General features: G+C 54.4%; 1 protein-coding gene across 4 annotated transcripts in view; it reads left to right on the top strand.

Moving 5' to 3' along the window:
- The window catches only part of LOC144616736 (uncharacterized), a 33,301-nt gene that overhangs the window by 10,537 nt on the left and 2,543 nt on the right, over window positions 1–20,221 (top strand). For 3 of the 4 annotated variants that reach the window (XR_013556440.2, XR_013556438.2, XM_078449009.1), the window contains exons 2-3: window positions 6,266–6,351; window positions 15,562–15,625. Coding sequence is in view for 1 of the 4 variants with exons in the window: in XM_078449009.1 (XP_078305135.1) it covers window positions 6,266–6,351; window positions 15,562–15,625 (150 nt within the window). In the remaining 3 variants the exon portion in view is untranslated. Of the gene's footprint in view, window positions 1–5,738; window positions 6,044–6,265; window positions 6,352–15,561; window positions 15,626–20,221 lie in introns of those variants that run through there. The other variant, XR_013556439.2, reaches the window with a different exon arrangement.

The raw sequence follows: 20,221 nt of genomic DNA, 5'->3' as shown, positions 1-20,221 counted from the left end.
CGCCATTTTAATAGCCTTCATTTCCCCCCTTGGCATCTCGCGCGCGTGCATGTGTTGGGGTGTCTCTGCCCCCCATCCCGCCTTGACTTTACCCCCAGCCCCCCAACCCCGGCAGCCTGGATAGAGTGACCAATCAGCTGTGGCCCAGGGTGGGATGCGCGTCACCATGGCGACGGCCAGGGCGCCCTGGCAGTGCCGCCCATCGCAGAGGGCGAGTCTTGACGGCGCCTGGACGGGTAGGAAGGAGGGGAGGAGACGGGTGGAGGAAGGCTGTGGCACCTCCCCACGCCCACCCCATTCTGCCTAGGGTCAGTTCAGTTTGGGTCGGGCAGGGGGACGTTGGAAGATATGGGCAGGGCCTTCGGAGGGCCCCGAGTTTGTCCCGCAGGGGCGCTTTTGGGAGGATTCCCATTACTCCGAGGTCTACTCCCCTCCGTTATTTTCCTCTTGGTCCAAAATCCCACCCTGGTCTATCTCTCAACCTCTTCTACCTCTCTCTTCCTAAGAGAGTGGTGTTCAGGAGCTCTCAGAGGTTTCCCCCACCTTGCCTTGCCCTTGAGTGCTGTGATTTGGAGCAAGTCACTTCCCCTCTCTGAGTCTTAGTTTTCTCGTCCCTAAGATGGGCTGGTGTGTAGGCTCATCACGGAGAGCGTCCAGAGGATGCTCTACCAACGTGAGAGACCCGGCTCCCAAAGGCTCCCAAAGCCGGGAGGGCAAGACTCTGGAGGGCAGAACTCAGAACTTGGGGATGTCCTTTCTGTCTGGGGGCAGCCAAGTTTGGGAGTCTCATGGCTTCCTAGAGCCAGCTTTTCATCTTTCCTCCAGACAGCTGGGAATCAGAGAGAAGGGGAGGGTGTTTAAAAATAGAGCCAGGGTGGGGGCTGTGGCTGGAACAAAACCTTGGTCAGTGGCGCTGAGAATGGGCCCTTGCACCTCCTATAGCGCTGGTTCCTTCCTTCCAGGCCGGTCCGGCTTAAGCACCACTTTAAGTGGTCCCGGCATTCACTGGCCGGCCCCTCACCGCAATTGAGCCGCAGGGGTTTGAAAAGAGGGCCAGGGCCTCAATGACAGGACCTTGGGCCAGGCTAATTGGTTTTGGTTCAAGGGGATACTGGATTTGTGAAAAGCTCCAAACTGCCTTTCCCACGCCAGAGCCAGGCCACGGCTTTAAGGAGAAGGGTTTGAGGAGCTTGGGGCCCAGGCGAGAAAGCTGGGAGCCAGGTGCCTCCAGCTGAAGATCCTTTCCTAATGGCCAAGACATTTCTCTGCTTGGAGGGCGGGGAGTTGGTACAAGGCACCTCGTGGGTGCAGGCAGGTTCTCCTAACCCTGTCACACACACATGTGGTGGTGTCTAGAAAGGGGCCCTCGTCTCTGAGCCTTTTGCATACCTTAGTTGTGGAATGGCCTTGTTTTTCCCCCCTGGAATCATCCAGTAATTGTCTAGCTAATAGTTCTTGTCCCCAGACCTGGACCAAAGCTAGGCTTTTAGACTCTGGGAGAATTCTGAACTCTATCCTGAGGCGGGCAGTGCGTTTGTCTCAAGGTACCCAGCTTCTCTGTCTTTAAATGTTCCTAAGCTACCCTGGGCATTGGCAACAATGTAGAGATGACAAACAGGGGGCCTTGGGTTATTTTATTTATTTATTTTAAAATAAAGGGTTAACTACTTCTTTACATTTAAAAAGTAAGCATTAATTGTATTATGACAAGCCCATCGTTATTGTAGATAATGTTAGTGTAAATACTTTGGAGCATATATCTTGTATACCAGATTTCTATGTGTTTGGACCAAATGATTGCACATCTGTGTATCTAATATATCTGTTCTTGTATATATAAGGTCTGCATATCAAATCATACACTTATATGACCATTAGGTATATTAAGGATGGTGGCAGGGTTGAGGGGGAGCTATAAAAAAAATCAGTCCCATTTAAAATGACGCTGCATTGACTGAGACCCGTTTCTCGTGGTTCATTGTGTGTCGAAGGGAGCATTTCCAAGTAATCACCAGCTAAGAAACCCCCTACCCTCTTTATTATCCTCCACATTTTTCTCCATGTTTGCCCACTTGAGGCATATGGTAAGTAGGAGAAAGGTACTTTGAAGAGATATAGAACTCTGTGTATCACATTTTCCATTTTTATTTCAATTTTTAATTGCCCAGAGCCTAATTTCCTTGGGCCTCTGCTGATTTGCACATTTGAGATTCATGTGTAAATATGCATGTGGCACGTGTGCACGCCTGGGCCTCCTTATCACAAAGTGTGCTCTCTCCGCGTTTAAATACACACAATCCACATCGACACACGATTATGGGCTTGCGTATTTGCCTCTTCTCCAGAATCAGGTTAATTTTCCCTCTGCTAATCCTCAAACCCATTAAGTTCCCTCCACCACCCCACCACCCCCACAAAAAAATCGAAAACCCTACCACAGACCAGTGGCCTCACCCCACTTCTCCAGCAGGCGGGGTGCTGGAGTGAAGGTTCCTATTAGGCAGACTTCATTAATGTTACCAAATATACCCCAGCACATTTACTCGTCTACTGTGAAGTATTATCATAAATAATTAAAATTAAACTGCACTTGTCAAAATAAATGAACAAAGTAGAGTTAGTGATGTCTCTGCCTTGATTTGCTTGCCTCGGTTTGCTTAGTCACTAATTTGAAGAAAAGAAGAAAGACGGAAGGAGAGAGAGGAGGGAAGAGAGAAGAGACCGCCAGGGGAAGAGGACAGGAGAGATGTGGAAAGAAACCTAGGAAAACCCCTACCGTCTCTGCCCTTAGGTTTCCAGTCATTAGGGCGCTCTGGGAGGCTGGAGTGCAGCCTCTAACGTCAGCTCATAATGAATATTGAGGTGTGGATGTGGAAGGAGGGATTTCTTTGTTTACTGAGGAATGGCCATGGGAATGGGGGAGAGGATTGCCTTTGGGGATTAAGGAGTGGGCTTTGTTTTTATGAAGGGCCTTACTTCTTTTCTGAAGTTTTCTGCAGCTAATTGATTCAATTCAGACATTCCTCCTCCCTACTTGGCCAGCCAAGGCTGTGCGTTTGTGAGATGTGCACAGCCCCATTTCCCCATCTGCTCTGGCCCCTTTCTCCACGGTGACCCTTGAAAAGGGTGTGAACATTCACATTGGGGGATATCACGGGCTATAGAGAAATCAGCTAGGGGCCAAGGCCTTTGTATGTGTATGTGTGTGAGGTAAGCCACATGCATAATACACCTGAATATATATTAAAAGTATAATTTACATATAGAAACAGATCACAGCTATACAGTTGTATGGATTCTGACAAGTGCATTTTACACCTATGTAGCCAACACTCAGATGGACGGCCTTTCCCTCACTTCCAGAAGCTTCCTTCCTGCCTCTTCTCACTCAATCCCTGCTTACCTGCCTTCTGATGCCTCGTACCGTGGATTACTTTGACCTATCTAGAATTCGACACACATGGAATATATGCTAGGACTTATTTTTTTTTTTAAGGCTTTATTTCAAGTCTGGAGGGAGCACTGTCCTCAGAGGCCTGGCTGAGCGAGTGTCCAGATTTCATGTTTACAGTCACATTGGACTTGCGCTAAACACTTTCCCCTCAGATGGGCCCAGAAGTCAAACCTGTAATTAAATTTGGGGGAGGGGTTGCCGATTTGGGCTGGTCTTCTGCCAGGACAGCCCTGTTCTCACCCGAGGTCTGTTAATGAGCCGGGGACAGGTGAGCCTCACACATTCCAACTTGCCTCTCTTCAGCGGCATCCAGGAGCCCACGGAGAGCTATTAATGGAAGGTGCCGGCTTTGTGCTAATTAGAACTTCCTTTCAGCTTCCATCTGCACAGGCCCTCTGACCCCTCAGTGGTCAGCGTCACCCCTCCCCATCAGCTTGCAACTTAGTCTTGCACCCCTTCCCTATGAATTAGGGGGTGCTGTGAGTGGGGCTGCTCTCCTCTGTCTCCAGCCAAACCCCGGGGCTTTGTGTGTTGCAGGAATATACAGGGTGGCATTTCTCGAGTCTTCTCTGTCTTGTTAGGGTGGAGATGCACTGCAAGTGGGGCAGGGGCTCAGACACCACAGCCATCCTCCTGGCTAGGCTGGTCTCACACCACCGATTTGGGTTTATTTTGAAAGGGACCCGCTATCCTCCGCCCCCTGGGGAGTGTGGCTGCAGACCCTTGTGCCCTCCATCCCCCCTCCCAGGTTCCCGGTGCCTCCCAAGTCTGGTTGTACCCACCCCGTCTCGTCTCAACCTTTAGGTGCCCCTTTATCACCTCAGGCAGCCTGGGGGTGGGGGCTGTGTCCCTGGCTCTCTTCTGAAAAAGCCCAAACTTGCGATTTTGTAAAATTTATTTCACATCAGGCCCAATGGGCATAATTTTTTAAATGGAGGTTGTCTCTTACAGAGGCTTCATTGAAAAAAAAAAAAGAAACATTAACGTCACATTAACGTCATTTAAAGAAAAAGCGCCTCTCAGCTTTGGAGGTTGGGGGAGTTAGGGCTTTCTGCCTGATTATCAGTTGGGATGAAATCTTTTGCAGGAAACCAGAAAGAGGGGTATTTCCTTGCAATGTTCCTCTTTTTAGCTCCTGAATCTCCTCAGGTCTCCATTGGGGTTTTGTGTAAAAATATCATGGCCAATCTGCGCCTTCATCTCATTCTCTCCTGCGTGAATTACCCTGGTAATAACGCAGGTCACCCACTTCTTTGGCTGTGTAGACTGGGATTTTAAATTTTTTTTTAACGTTTATTTATTATTGAGAGACAGAGAGACACAGAGCGTGAGCAGGGGAGGGGTAGAGAGAAGGGGAGACACAGAATCCGAAGCAGGCTCCTAGCCGTCAGCACAGAGCCCCACATGGGGCTCGAACCCATGAACTGTGAGATCATGACCTAAGCCGAAGTCAGTCACCTAACCAACTGAGCCACCCAGCTGCCCCAGGACTGGGATTTTAAAAATCAGGAGTGGATTATTGGCCAGCATGAGGTTTTGCCAGATTCCCCCAAGGTTCTGGACTCAGGCTAAAGAATTAGGATGGAAATGCCTCTGGAGTGCCCAGAGAGGCTGCAGGAATTTCTTGTTCTCTGGTCATGGGGAGAGCAGGGGGACTGGCCTGTGGCCTTTCTGTCCCTAGGGGTGACAATTCCTGAGCTGAGACGCTAGAGTGGAGGACCCAGGGCAATCCTAGTCTGGGTTAATAAGCTGGCAATCCACATCTATAAGGGCAGCAGCTCATTGGGTGGGGGAGGATGCCCACACCTGTGAGGCAGGGTTTTTTTGGGGGGTTGGGGGCGGGGGGAGGCATGCTTTTGCCATTGCAACTCAGTGTATCCTTGACAAGACACATCACCTCTCTAGACTTGTTTCCCCTCATCTGTGAAATGGGGGTGACATAAGTAACTGCACCTCCAGGGCTCATGTGAGAATTAAGTAAAATATACAAATGAAGTCCCTGGCATACAGTGGGCGCAGAGCAAATGGTAGCTCTTTCTCCAGGCTGGAGCAGGGGGTGCATATGAATGTCTGGATATGAAGTTCAAACCTCCACCAGCTGGAGAGAGTGAAAGCACCAATAAATGGCCAGAGTTTTGTGGAGAATTGACCAGCTGCCTTCTTTCCCCAGCGCCTGCCATACCAACTGGTCCTGAACTGGGAGACGTATTAGGACTCCAGGGAGCACCCTGTTGGAAGGGGGGTCGGGGCAGGTGTAAGTTCCTTGCTTGGCTGGCCGGGGAAGTGTACATGCGAGTGTCCTTAGAGATTTGAAGGGAGCAGGATCCAGATTGACTTGCGAGGCCAAGAGGACGCCGCCAGGAGGCCCACTTTAGCTTGGGTTCTGCATTTCTAACATTTGGGCTTCCGGAAAATGGCCTGGGGTCCCGGTTCGGGCGGGTTTCCAGCGTCAGGACTCAGGAGCTGTGCTGTCGGGGAAGCCGGGGTTGTCCTAGGGCGGTCGCCGGCAGGCTCTCCGCGATGCGCTTGGCCTTAGGTGCACGGAGGTGTCTCACCTCACGGGTGGCTGGATGCCTGGCCCGCTGGCGGGTAAGGAGCTCCGGGGCCGGGACGGAACCCCCTTACCCAGTACTGGACTTCCCTCTCGCGCCCTGCGTGAGCGAGACTGAGATGCGGTGTGCGCCCAGCAGCCGCCCCGGGCTGTTGTCGTGACCTGGAGGACGCGCGTCCCCTACCCCCGCCTCCGAGGGGGCCGCAGCACGCTTCTAGGTGGGTGTGGGGGGCGCCTGATGTCTCCTTTCTGTTTTACAGCTACTCCCCTGCAGGCGCCTCCCTCCTCTTCTCGGGCACGAACTTGCCATCAGCAACCGTTCGTAGGAGGGCGTGCGGGTGGAAAGGTGAGTGGCCAGAGCCGGGGTGTGGGAAGAGGAGCTCTACGCCTGCCCCCTCGCTCTGCCCGGGGGTGCCAAGAGCGGGCGCGCGGGCCGGCAGTCCGGAGTTTGGGAGATTCCACCATCAGATCGGTGGAGCGTCTGTGTTTTTTACCTTGGTCCCCAAAAAAGGCAACCCCTCCTCCTCCCTAGGCCCGGATCCGGTGTCATCCCCGTCCGCGTCCCTCCCCAACACGCCGGGAGCGGGCATTAAGCACACACCTAACAGGCACTCTGGGCTCTGTGATACAGTTCGGCGGAGCACGGCGTGGGGCTCCCAGTAGGCGCCCAGTAAAGGCGGCGCTGATTCTGGCCTCCGACGCGGCCTCCTGGACGCCGGGGGCTCTCCCCGTCGGCGTTCCGCGGCAGTCCGAGGCGCGCAGCCCCGGAGCCTTACCCTTCTACCCGGGGTGGCGCGGCGGCCTCCCGCCGGCCACGCAGCCAGCCGGGCCGCAGCCGCACTCTCCGGGCTGCAGAGAGCGGGCTGAGCCGCGCGCACGCGGGGCCGCACCCGCGCCTCGTGTACGCCGGGACGCCGCGTGGGCCTACGGCCTTCGGACTCCGCGGTGCCGCCGGCCACGGAGCGTGGGCGCGGGGAGGGGGGCCGCGCACACCGGACCCCGGGCCGGGCGGGGAGGCGGGCGCCGCGGGGCCGGGAGGCCATTTTGAGAGAGCGAGGAGCGGCGGCAAGATGGCTGCGTGGGCACGAGGTAGGTCGCGGCGCGGCCCACAGGAGCGGAACGCGCGTCGAGCGCGCCCGCCCGGCCGTCCCCGCCGCCGCGCTCCGGGCGAAGGCCCTTCGGCCGCCGATGACGGCGGGAGGCCGGGCCCGCGGACGGCCGCGGGGCCCTCCGTCGCGGCTGCTGCGCCCCGGGCGGGCCGGGGCGTGCGCTCCCGCCGGAGCCGCGCGCGAGAGCCGCGTGCGGCCCGGGCCCTCCTCGCCCAGCCGCGCGCTGCGGGTAGGGGCGGAGCGGTGGCGCCGGCTCGGAGTCCGGAACCGCGCGTGCCTCGCGCTTCTTCATTATTTTCGAGGCGTGTCAGGCGCATGGCCGACGCCCGCTTTTTTTCTCCCCCCGACACCGCGAGGCCCGAGCGGCGAGCGGGACCAGACCGCCCTGCCCGGGACCGGCTGCGGTCCGGGGCTCGCGGACATCAGGGGCCGGGAGCGGAGGAACCCACGCGTCTGGTGCGCGTGGCCCGAGGACGGCCCCGGAGGCTCCGTTCGCATCCACCCGGCGGTGCCGCCGGAGCAGCAGCTCCGAGCTCGGCTCTCCACCCGGCCTCGGCCCAAAGTCTGAGCAGTGGCCCCGCAGAGGCCCCCTTCCCACCGATTGAATTATTTAAGCGCGGTTCCCTTCCCCCCACCCCCCACCCCTAACTGCCCCTATTGATCCACCGCTGCCCTAAGGCATTTGTACAGTGACTAAGAAACTCCAGTTCTGTTCGTTTGTGTTTGTATTGAGTCCTCGCTTCGTACCTGGCGGGGCACTAAGCACTTCACATGCATTCGGGCCTCAGCTTGACAGGGAGAGTGGTGGCGATTCCCTCTTTGTGACTTTGGCTGTAGCCAGGTTGTGGCAGAGTCCAGATGCGGATTCAGGGCTGTCTGCCCGAACGTCCGAGTTCTTAACCACAGGCTCTGCACATGCATACGTACGCACAGACACACGGATTCATCACCATCGTGATCTCATCTGTCCAGCACCGAGTCTGTCCTGAATCCAAGCCCCATCTCCGCACAGCCCTACCTCGCATATGAGAGCTCTCCTGTCATACCCTGCTTCCCCCACCCCTAATCTCCTGGCCTAAAGTCCTGGCCTAAAATAAATGTTGTATTCAATATTGGTCTGAGCCTCCTGGCAGCCAAGACAAAGAAGAAAATGGGACGATTTATAACCTTGTTAAAAAAAAAAAAAAAAAGGAAGAAGCTGATTAGGGTTTTTAGGGATATGAACATTTCTTCCTCTGTAAGATTTATAGAAAATTTAAAGCTTGGTTATTATGGAGGTCAACTGCTTATGTCACAGATGAGGAACCAGACCCAGAGAGGTTAAGTGATTTTCCCCAAGGTCATAAAGTTAGCTGGCAGAGCAAGAACTGGGGTCCAGTCCAATCGATTCCCAGTTTCCCATTCTTTCGTGAGCAGGTTTTAGTGGGTTTCTCAACAGTGAAATAGTTCAGTTACGTTTGGTGACCCCTCCATCTTCCATAAATTCTTCGGACCTGAATGCTGTCTGTTCCTTTCTTTTCCCTCAGTTCCCACTGCTGGGCCGGGCTCATCATTGTGGATGTCTGTAAATATTTGGTAAATGAATACGTGGTTCTAAAAAACTAAGCTTCTGGTTCTTGGAAATGGTGGCGGGGGTGGTGGAGGGAGAGGTTCTAAGTTGTTTTTTGGAGGGACTTGGTTTTTTGAATGTTGCATCCCTGAGCCCATGAATTCCTTAGATTTCTCTCTTTTAGCAAGTGGTGTGACCTTTTGGCAGTGGTCTGGCCCCTAACTGTCCTGTCACGTTGTTGGTCTTGTGGGAAGGAGTCATTTCTCTCCTGAAGGACTATGCTGTCAATGAGAGCCGTAAGTCCCTTTAGAGTAACTGACGAAGGTTTCCCCATTACACCGGCACAGTCACCGTGAGACCTGGTGGACCCATTCTTTTGTCTTGGGGTGGAGAGCCAGCCTTTCTGTGCCAGCCCAGCTTTGGTTCCTGTGGCTTAAGTGCAAATAGCAGAATGTAGTTCACCAGGTCCCCAGAACTTCTACAGATTACTAAGTTTCCATGGCTCCCAAAAGGTAGCCGGCCTTTGAACCCTGGCATGATAACTGTGGGTGCTGAATGCATTTAGTGAGCCTGCCACGGACCAGATTCTCTGAAAATTTGTACCAGAAAGTTGTCATCCTTGGGTGCGGAGAGGGGCGTCTCCTTCTTGGTGAGGAGCCCCTATTGGCAGAAACGCTCCAACACATCCTGGCCAAATCCTGACCATCATCTTTGGGCTGGCTCTGGCCAGGCAAGGCAGGGTGGAGAGCTGAGGCCCAGTTTACAGTGAAAGCCCCAGCTGTGGAAGAAAAACAGGGTTCAGCTCCCCAGATTAGTTACTGTCTACAAGGATTAAAGGCCCCAAATAATGGCTGGCCTCTCCCCTCCTCCGTGCCAAGGGAAGACATGTAAATACAGCCGCACGCCAGCTTAGGCAGTAGATGTGTATAAATCGAATTTAGCAAATCAGATCATGGTTTAAATGCACTATTTAAAGCAGTCCTGCAGTGAAGCCTTTTACAAAGGGAATAATCATTTTGTGATGCTAATCATCGGCGTCCAATTTATCTCCTTTGTAAGTTCAGATGTTGGTGCACTGGGTGTTCTGAAATTGGGGCGCTCTTGTGTCAGGCTCTGGTGGTGGCTGTCTGCCTTCTTTTCTTGACCTCTCATTTTAAATGGGTGCATGTCCTTGTCTCACTGGGGGCCTCAGGATGCTTGTCACTTAGGCTGATAGTTCTCATCCATCTCACCCATCTTTTTATAATCTGATAGAGCCCACCCTTCAGCTGCTCCTGGCCCCTTTTCTGAGATTTGCACCCTTCCTGGGGGGAGATACAGGCCCTGCTGTTCTCAGGGTATTAGAGCCAACTCCCTCTCTGATCTGAACCTTCTTTTGTTTCTCTGAGTTTCTGGTACCTCCGGTGCTGCTCATAAAGGAGATCTCGGAGTCCACTAGATACGTAGCAGCCTCTGAATTTAGTAGGTGAATTAAATGCAGGCACCCACTTGCTGAATAGGCACTGTCCGAAATACTCTCCCCATTCACGGCCAGATAACTAGGCCTGGGTGTTAAAGTGACTTTTCCCACAAGTTAAAATCGGGACTCAAAGGAGAACCTGTCTCCTAATTGCTATAAAAGTGTTTTATACACTGAGCTGTAGTGCCTTTCTTTGCAGAGAAAATATAATAAGAGACCATCTGGGTGGGAGAGAAAGAATGAAGGGAAAGAGATGGATCAGAGTGGAATAAAGGAAGTGGGCAGGAAGCTGGGGGGGGGGGGGGCGCGAGGAGCCTGACCTTGCTTAGCTCACAGGCCCTGATATAGTGTCTTTGTCAATGCTGCCACTATTGGCGCGTTCCTCGGTAATTATGACTGTGTGTTGGCATGGCGACTCCGAGTAAGAAGCACCGGGTAAATGCACGACTTGTTCTTGCCTTCTAAAGCAGAGAGGAGCTTTTGTGGGTAGTTCCTCCAGGGAGACGCGGCAGAAAATTCACCAGACCCAGTGCTGGAGCGTGGGTATTTGCAGCCTGAAGGAGCCGGGTGGCCGGGACTGGGGGCGGCACGCCCTCCTCCAGACCTGCCTCCAATGCAGAGGTCAGGCCGAACCTCCCTCCTGTTCCTTTCTGTTGGTCTTTGTTCCCGAGCTTGTGATGTCAAGTACACCCATCTCTTCTCCCCTCCAGGTTTCCTGTTCCAAACAGGTTCGTGTTGCGCTCGTCCCCCTGAATTTGATTTATCGTAAACTCAGCTGTCTCGTAGGCGGGTATTAATTGGGAGGCTGGGAGGAAAGGCCGGTGGGCCCAGCAGTAGGGATGGAGTTTGGGGCTCCCCTTCCGACCCTGCTCCCCTCTCCTTAGAGATACTTGGGCCACCTCATCTTCCCAAAGTTGGGGAGGTTGCTGGAGCCAAGAGTTGGGCCGCCCAGTTAACCGCTGTTGATCTCATGATATGTGGTCAGCGCAGCAAGCTGAAACGATGATACTGGGTTAAACGAAACATTATTAAAATAAGTTTGATCTGTTTCTTCTTCCTTTTTAATGTGGTTTCTAGGAAGTTTAAAATGATACATGCAGCTCATAGTTTATTGGTCTAAACTAGAGGGTTAAGATCTCTTCCAGGCCTGAAGTTCAGTAACGAATCTTCGTCTGTCCCTGGAAGGTCCCTGGCCAAAGAGAGCTCTCTGTATAGAAGAAGGCCATGGAAACGCCAGGCTGGAGGCCACTGGAGAGGCTCAGGTCTTATGGGGCTTTTAGAAGTGCCTAGTACAGCCCCTTAAATGGGGGTTACCCCACAGTCCTTGGAGAGAGAAGGCCTTGAATCTACAGGCAACATTTTGTTTTTGGAGTTTAAGAGATGGGGAAGAAAACCAGTGGGTAACCCCCAGGAGTCTTTGGATGGAGTTTGTGTGGACATAGATGTAGGTGACAGGAGCGTTGTCCTGGGGGCAGAGCACCTCCCCACCCCGCGTCCCTGTGCTTATGGTGATTTTGTAGTGTCTCAGGTGTGTGGAAACCACAGGGCATGGGAAGGTGGCTGTGCATCTCAAGTTCACACTAAACCCCCTTTAGGCAGGTTTCCTTTGGCCCGAGGGTTCCTCATTGCCCCTCTCCCGGCTGCCCCTCCTCCCCTCGGCCTGTGCTGCTCTGTGCGAGCTGAAGCTTCTGGGATGCGCCTTGGCTCAGAGCCAGCGTCGTCTTCTTCGAGAGGCCTCCTGCCCTGGCTCCCTGCCAAGCCTTGAGTCTTCAGAGAGATTTTCTGGGGAGGTGCTGGGCTCATCCTGCTGCCAGAGGGCAAAGGGGCCTTCTCACCTCAGAGGACTCTTGGCCATGGGTCCAGCCTTGCTTCCAGCCCCCTTCTCCTGTCAGAAACTCCGGTTTCCTGCCCCGGAAACCCTGGACTCCGTTAATGGTCTCCCAGCCTCAGTAAGCCTTGAGTTTATGAAAAGACAGCTCTTCACACGAGCCTGGGAGGTGAGGAATGGGCCGTCAGGAAATCATAATGACGCTCGATAATGGTGACAGGAACCATTTACTGAGCACTTCTGCTGTGCCGAGTCCTGTGCTAACGCTGCGCATACTTTATCTTCTTTAAGGCCTGTCTCTTTGGGGAGCGGAAAGAATGGTAAATGTAATCTAGGGTCTACCCTTGTTTTTCTAAGCCAGATGTCATGGGGTGATTGCATGGGGAATGTCTCAGAAGCTACAGCCCTTGAGTAGGCGGTAGTCTGGGTCCCCCCGTGGGCCCTCATCTCCCAAGGAGTCTGCCTGGGCTTTGGGGAACAGCATGAGCCCATCTGGGTTACTAGAGGGTGGCTCCGAAGTGCCTCCTGCTTTGGGCTGGCAGTGTACCTGGAGAGTGTGAGTAGGAGGGCTCAGTGCTGGGCCCTCGGGAGCCTTGGTGAGACTCTAGGAGGGGTGAGAAGTGTCCCACCCAACCCTGGCTTCCTCCTGGTTGTCAGTGTGGACTGTAGCCTGGCTGTGCCTCACTCTGTAAAATCGGGTTGGCCAAAGTCCACCAGTCTGCCCATGGTGCCGAGGGATCATACCTGCCCAGGGCGAGGCTGAGCCTCTGTTTTCTAGAATGTTACATCCCCCTGAGATAGCACTGAGTCTTCTGGAGGGGGGTGAGGGATCCACTTCTCTGTCCAGTCTTGTCTGGTGCTTAAGCAGAGAATGCTAGACCGTCTTCCTGTCCCCGGAGTTCAGTGGCCCGGGATAGGAGAGGTGGCAGATGCCCCCGAGGGCATGTCATTTCCTTGGGGAGTGCTGGGGAGAGTGTTAATAGAGAGGAAAGGCTCAAGTTTACAGCCACCCCTTCCACATTGAGCCTGCAGCTTCCTTTACCCAATTTTTAGTTGTTTCAGGTTCATTTTTCTCTTTTTTGTCATTGGATCGCAGGTTTCAAGATCATGGTGGTTTGAAGCAGTGCGTGCGGCCTGATGGGCATCAGGGGTCTGTCTGCTCTAGTTCAGACCCTTTCGGGCACGTTATTTCACCTCTCTCTGAGCCCGTTTTCTCATCTGTAAAATTGGGGATAGTAATACTGAGCTTGTGGCGCTCAGGAATGTCAGTTTGCACCCTCTATCCACTGCTGTTAGAGAATGGGTGTATATGTGTTGGGGGGCGGAGGCGGGCTGAGCACGCATGAGCCAGCAAGGCTGTGCCATAGGGGACCATCTCCCTGGTGGGCCGCACATCGGTAATGTGTGGAGGCGCAGGGAAAGCAGCCAACGAGGCGTGGGGCTCAGCTCTCTGTCAGTCACTGGAATAAGTCATGGTGTTTACTGACCATGCATAAGCTCCAAGCTCCAGTACAGAGAGAACCCCAGGAGAACCCCAGACCTGCTCCCTGGCCCCTCCAAGCAGAAATGAGCCTAGTAAAGCACACATTCAAGAGTCGATGGCTTGACTCAGACTGTGGGAGTTAAGAGAGGAGGAATTAGTTTGGAGTGGAGTCATCAGAGAAGCCTCACTGTACCCAAACAGGTCTCCTAGGCTGAGTGGGGGAGGGACTCCCCAACAAAAGTTTGGGGATGGAGCAGCAGGGTAGACTCCTGCAGGACTGGGCCAGAAATCTGGGTACAGATGAGCAGGTCAGATGGTAGAGGCTGAGAATAAGAGGGGTGGAGGGCAGGCTAAGGGAGCTGGTCTTGTCACCACCATGTGCAAGATCCATGTGGGAGGCTACTGGGCTGGCCTGAGCCGAGCCGGTACCTCCCCTGGGCTCTCACGTCTGATGGCTCTTGGCCAGGACTTTAGCACCTCTGGACTATGCCACGGAACCTCAGAGCTCAGGAATCGGAAGTCTTCCCATGCCAGGCTGTATTTTTGCTATTGCGTTCGTTTATCCACTTAACATTTACTGACCGAGCGCTATGTGTCAGGCTCTGGACAGTGCCTTGGGGATACAGAGAAGCAAACCACAGTCCCGTGCTCAGCACTTTAAACTTGTGTAATACAGAATTTCATCTGGCCATCCAGGTTGGGAAGGCCAGGCTGGGGGAAGGGGTGCTGGGGGGGATGACAGTTCTCACCAGTTTGTAGCTTCCTGGCTTTCCAGTCCCAGGAGCCTCGGAAAGCAGGGTCAGAGGTCATTTCATGCTTTGCCTGTGGTGACCTGAAGTTGCTATTTAGCCTGGGCCAGAACTTTGCTTTTCCAGATTCCATTGGTTTTTTCTAGAACTGTGATATCTCAATTGCCTTTTCTTCGTTTGAGGAACAACTTTGATCTTAGAAATCAGCATAGCAGGAACCTATTGAGATTTGTGTGTGAGGTTGGTAAGGAACATCTTCAATGCAATCAAATAATAAATTACATCTGGAAGAATTCACGTACGGAAGGTTTCTCCTCCTTGGAAGAAATCAGATACTGTTTGGGGCATCCGAGCCAGAATTCTCTCTTGGTTCTGCTCAGACTGGATCCTGAGCACAGGGGCTGGCAGGTAAGCCTGCCCTATAGCAGCAGTGGGCACCCAGATGCCTCCTGTCAACACAGCTGGAGTTTGGAAGAGTCATCCACGTAGCCCCTAGGCTGGGGCCCGACTTGCAAATGACTCCACTGGCCCTAACGCCCAGACCGCAGGCTGTCATTCTGTCACTTGCCCCCAGGAGCAGGAAGGCCAAACAGGTTTTATTTTATTATTACTATTGCTTTGGTGGTTTTCTTGTTGAAGTCAGTGTGGGTGTGTGTGGGTGTGTGTGTGTGCGTGCGTGTATGCATGCATGTACGTGTGTGTGTTTAGAGAGATAAATCTAGAACTTACATGGTATTTTTGGTTAAAGTACTTGTCAGAGATGTAGGAGGGACCATGCCATCTCCATCTGCATGGAAGGTGGCTCCAGGTCTTTGAATGGAGCCCCAGGTCCTTGGCCACTAGAAGACTCTCAGTGGACGAATCTACCCCTCGGCTCCTGTATGGACCACCCACCTGCTACTGATGGGGTAGGATGAGCATATGTGAAGCAGGCTTTCCTCGGTGGGCAAGAAACAGATAGTGGGATACAGAACAGTTCTTGACTCTGCTTCCAAAACCTTCCACTTTCCTCCCATGGGAACCCAGAGACGTTCTGGAGAGTGATTTCCCAGGACTGGACACATGGATATCCAGATGCTGGCAAGGAGTGGGCCTTCCCTATGCCGGGGTGGCCTCAGCACCCTTCTGGCTTCCCTTGTGCCTCTTTAGAGGTAGTCTGAATGAATGTCATGTGCACAGAGACTGGCCTTGGGTTTACATTTGGTAGCCAGTTGACAGCGGTGCTTCAGAGATGAAGCTCTGAAGCTGACATTTCCTCCAGGACAAAGTGCGTGCATAGTCTCCCATGCTAGCCCCTGACACTCCTCCAGAGGAGAAGCCAAGAGCATGGTTGTCCCGTTTTCCATTGTGTTCTCTCATGTTCCTTCTGTCCCCTCCAGGACACATTCCGGAATCAGAAGACAGGGAACGAAGAAGCGGGAGCCCCGGTGGAAGATTCCGAAGGTGGGTCCTGGCCTGACACAGGCCGTGGGTTGTGTGTGCGTGTGTGTGCATGTGTACACGTGCGTGTGCGTATCCACAGTTCATTCCAGCGGCTGCTCCAGACTCTGTGCACGATGCGGTTATGTGGCTGTAGATGGGTGATCCAAGGTCGATTTGGGTCTTGGGTTATGTTTTTTTTTTTTTTTTTTTTTTTTTCTTTTTCTTCTGATCAGGAGTAAAAGAACCCAGTTTGGGTAGGAAATAAAAAGGAAAATCCCCTGATGGTTCTTGGACCAGCTGCCTACTTAAGTTGACCTATATGAAATTTCTTTTTTATCGATCTAAAACAGTCAAATATCGGTACTTTCATATGGTTGAGCCTAATGCATTTCTGCTCTGCTGGGCCAGTGCAGAAGGGGTCACCCCTTCCCCTGTATCCTTAGAAGCACTTTTTACTGGGTCTCTGAGATGTAAACCCTTCGTGTTCCTCTGCATCCTATATACCCTGCTCAAAATTATTTTAACTGAAAAGAGGAGATCACCCCAACCTGTGGGTTCTGCTGCTTGTGAAAACAATGCCCACAAGGTTCCACTTTGCCCTGACTTTAAGCCACACCATCTTAAAATGCAGGAGAGTTAATATGACTTTGAACACCTCTCTTTCAGTATTAAAGAAAAAAATCCTCAGGGCAGTTCAGACGAGCCTGACTAAGGGCCGAGACCGGTTCCGAACTTTTCTGGCTCGTGGGGCATTTGCTTCCATCTGGATGCCTGGAATCGTATTCTTACTTCGTCTCCCGTGTAGTCCGCACTCCTGGGAGACGGAGCAAAGGAGCAGGTCGTCAAGAGCTGGCTCGCAGCCTGTCCATAACCTTGCAGCCACCCCCGGTGCTGGGCGAGCAGCGATGTGGGCTTTTGACTGAATGCCGTCCCGTCCTGCATTCATTACACTATTGTCAGTGTGTGTGTCTGCGGCTGCCTCTGGGTGGGTGTGTTTCTTTTTGTGTCTGCGTGTCAGTGTCAGGCTGTGTGTGTCTGTTTACATCGGCCTGTCTGGGCCGCTCACTGCGACAAGGAGCTGGGGGTTGTTGGTAGCAGGGAGGGCATTTCAAAGCCCCACATCTCCCCCCTCGGGGACCTCGGGAGATTTCTATAGATGTGCGTATACATGTGTACACACATGCACACGTCCATGTCACGCGCGCGTGTGTGTGCGCGTGGTTTTCTTAATGGGGCTCATTGTGTGGGGATGCATGGGAGTGTCTGACCAGGTGCGGTGTGAGCAGCCTCGAGGCTGGGTGAGCCCCATCTGCCGTGAGCTCACAGACTCGCCTTCCCGCCCGCCCGCCTGCCGTCCACCGTCCGTGGGGAGCCTGTCCCTTCGCAGCTCACCATCTCCTCTCTAATTTATTAGCTGGGAAGGAGGAGAAAATGAAACGTTGCCTGAAGACAATGGCCGAGACAGCAGGTCCCACCCTGCACGGCCTGCCAGCACCTCTCCCCCGAGCCCCTTCTCCTCCTCTGCAGCTTGGATCTGTACGTTAACACTGCTCGTCTGCAGTAAGAAATAAAAAGAACTACCCCCCCCCCCCCGCCACCTCGGAACCAATCTATAAAAACAACGTGTCTGGCCATGAACATGCAGGGGCGGCTATAGACTGTCAAAGGTGGAGGTTTGAGCCAGACTTTGCTGACTGCTGGCCCAGTGGATACAAGGCCCCTCATCCATTCTTGGGGCCCCCACCTCTGAGTCCTAGGACTTCTCCCCAGCTGCCAGCCAGGCGGGGGAGGGGAGAGGGGCCCAAGCAGCTGCAGGGGCTGTGTTAGTAAACACTTTCCTGGGTTCCCATTTTCCTCACCACCCCCTACCCTTCTCCACTCCTGATGCCCCGTTACACACCACCCCCCCCCCCACCAACCCCAGCATCCCCTTTTCTGTGGCCTGCACAATGAGCTCATTGTCCTGGGTGTGATTTGAATAAGGGATCGGCGGGCCCGTTCCCAGCATTGTCCGAGGGGCTGGGAAAAACCCCAGCACAGGCAGGAGGACCAGGCCAGACAGAGACAGATGCCTAAATTAGCAACAAAGCTTTGTGCACGTCCCCTGGACAAGGGCTCGCCTTGTTTGCGTGGACTCGAGGGTGTGGAGCTGGCCGGCTGCTCGCATGTCTCCCCATGTTAATTAGTTTTGCATGCATGTCTGAGAAGGTGCCAGGGGGGATGTGTTTGCCTTTCCCCGGGAGGGGGACCTGTTTGTGGCGGTGGAGCTGGGCTGGGCCGGGCCTACCTGGGGAGCCAGGCTCTGAGCCTGGGTGGGAATTTCAGCGTCCTCATCCTGCTTTTCTGTTTCTCTGCCCTTTGGGGGGCCTGGCTCTGCTCCCTGTACCCCCCCCCCTCTGTTCTTACCCTAGCACGTCTGAAAGTTGGTTAGCTCTGACTACAGGGAACTCACTGGCTTCCACCCAGACCCAAGCCAGTGCCTGTCCATCTGGCAGTCTGTCTCTCGTGACACAGGGCCCCCCGGGACGGGCAGCAGAAGCGGCCAGTCTGGGCTCTCCTCCGTCCCCGAGCCAGATGGCCAGTCTGCTTATCGCATTACGGCCTCCCTTGGCCCCAGACCCCCGCCGCCCACAGTTGGGCCAGGATATTATTTGGGATATGATGGAGAAGCCCTCTTTCAGGCCCTGAACAGGAAAGGGGTCTGGAAGACAGGCACGAGGATGTCCTTGCCACTGGCTTGCTGTGTGACCTCGGGCAGACCAATTCTCCCCGACACCCTGAATCTTAGTGTTCTCACCGGCAAAATGAGTGAGTTGTACTTCCGAAAACTCTTGGTTCCTTATAGCTCAGAATGTCTGTGACGGTGAGCATTGCAAAGCTGTGTTGATTTAGCACTCGCCAATTTAGCCCGAGGACAGGGATGGGACCCGTGAATTCTGGCCAGGGGTGAAGGAGGGCATCGTGGGAAAGATTTCACTCCTGTTGACTCTGGAGCGTGGACCTCGGTTTTGGGAGCGGGTGGGGAATCAGGAGCTGGCAGAGTGCCTCTTCCTGGGCTCTCACAGACCCCCCGTTAGCAACCCAAGCCCTTCTCCTGCCCCCATCCAGCAGAAGGGAGCTTGGCGGTGGCAGCAAAGGAGAAGCTGAAGGGAGAGCAGCTGCTGGCCGTGCCCCGGGTATGTCCGGGTCGCCCCCTGCAGGCCCTGGCATGGGGGACAGGGTGGGGAAGGGGCTGGAAGCCTGCGGAACTGGGCCGTCAGAGTTTCCTCATAGTAACGTTGAGAGGTGGAGGGGGACGTGGGGCATGGCCCCTCGTGTGCAAGTGCAGGGGTCTCAGGATCCAGTGACCAGGCGGTCTGGCTCCCAGACCCTCCGCAGCCTTCACCCCCCTCAGCCCCGCTGGCCCTGCCCTCTCACCACCGCTCCTGGGTCGGAAGCACCCTGAGCCTGGGGTGCTCACAGTCCAAAAAGCCCTGTGCCAAAACCTCCAGTTCCTTCCTGTGGGGTCTTTATCCTGGATGGACCCATCCCATCTCATTTGTTACAGATCTGGTGACACCCTGCCTACAGAAGGGAACTCTTTTTCCTGTGTTTGTGATTTAAATGACTTGGGATGACTTTGGTTCAGGAAACGCTGGGGTCTTGGGGAAGAGCTTTGAGTGTCCAAATTCCTTCCCTTGGCCCTTGCCAGCCTCCCCTGCCTCTGGCACTTCCTCCTGCTCTCCCCTCAGGTATATGGGAGGCACCTTGCCCTGGAGTCCGGCAGCCGCCCAGAGGGACCCACAGGGAGCCTCTGGGATTACCCTTCGGTGGCTCTCAGTCCAGGCAGGGAGGCTCTGGGCCTGCCTCCCAGCGCCCACCTTCCTTCCCTCCCATGTGGCTGCAGCCGGTCTGCACGGCCCAGCACGCTCACTCCTAATACCCTGGCTGCCGCTCCCTGCCACTTCTCCCGTCCTACCCTCTCCTGGGCTCCGGGGCTGTCCCAGCTCCAGCTGGGTATCTGTAGGGGGAGGATGTCGGAAGCTCAGTGAGGAAGAGCACAGAGATTAGAGCTCATGGCAGGAGCAGAGAAAAGGACCCACAGTAGGAGTGGGGGAGGGAGACAGGGGAGGCAGGGCCTTGGGACGCTGCCCGCTGCCCTCCCTGCCCCTCCCCACGCCGCCCTCCCGGTTTTAGCTGCCTCAGCTGTAGCCCTGAGCTCCTTAATCTGGTGATCAGCGTGGTGCTGGGGGGCGGGCTGGCAGAGGCTTTAGGAGGTGACAGGGGATCTTGGGAGTCGCACTCTGCTAACCGAGCGTCACGCAAAGCCAGGGAATCACATTCCAAGCGCGGCTCCCCCTCCTGAGGCTGGACCCGGCATGAGCAGTGCCCAGTGGAGTGGCGGGGCCCAGGCCGGCGTCACCTTGTTCTTTGTTCCTCAGGAGGAAAATTCCCAAGACCAAGGCTCTCCAGCCATTTCTGCATGGCGAAGGTTTTATTGTTTGGTGGCTGTCCCCACCCTTACCCCAGCCTCCTAAGTCCTCTGGCTCCCGTTTCCCAGTTAGAAAAAGACATCCATAAGTGGTAGGAATTCCTCCCCGCCCCCCACCGGCAACCTGTCGGGGTCCGAAGATACGC

Source organism: Panthera onca, chromosome B3 (genome assembly GCF_046562875.1).
Source record: "Panthera onca isolate mPanOnc1 chromosome B3, mPanOnc1 haplotype 2, whole genome shotgun sequence".
NCBI classification, from domain to species: domain Eukaryota; kingdom Metazoa; phylum Chordata; class Mammalia; order Carnivora; family Felidae; genus Panthera; species Panthera onca.
This window is presented reverse-complemented; position numbering and strand designations above follow the sequence as displayed.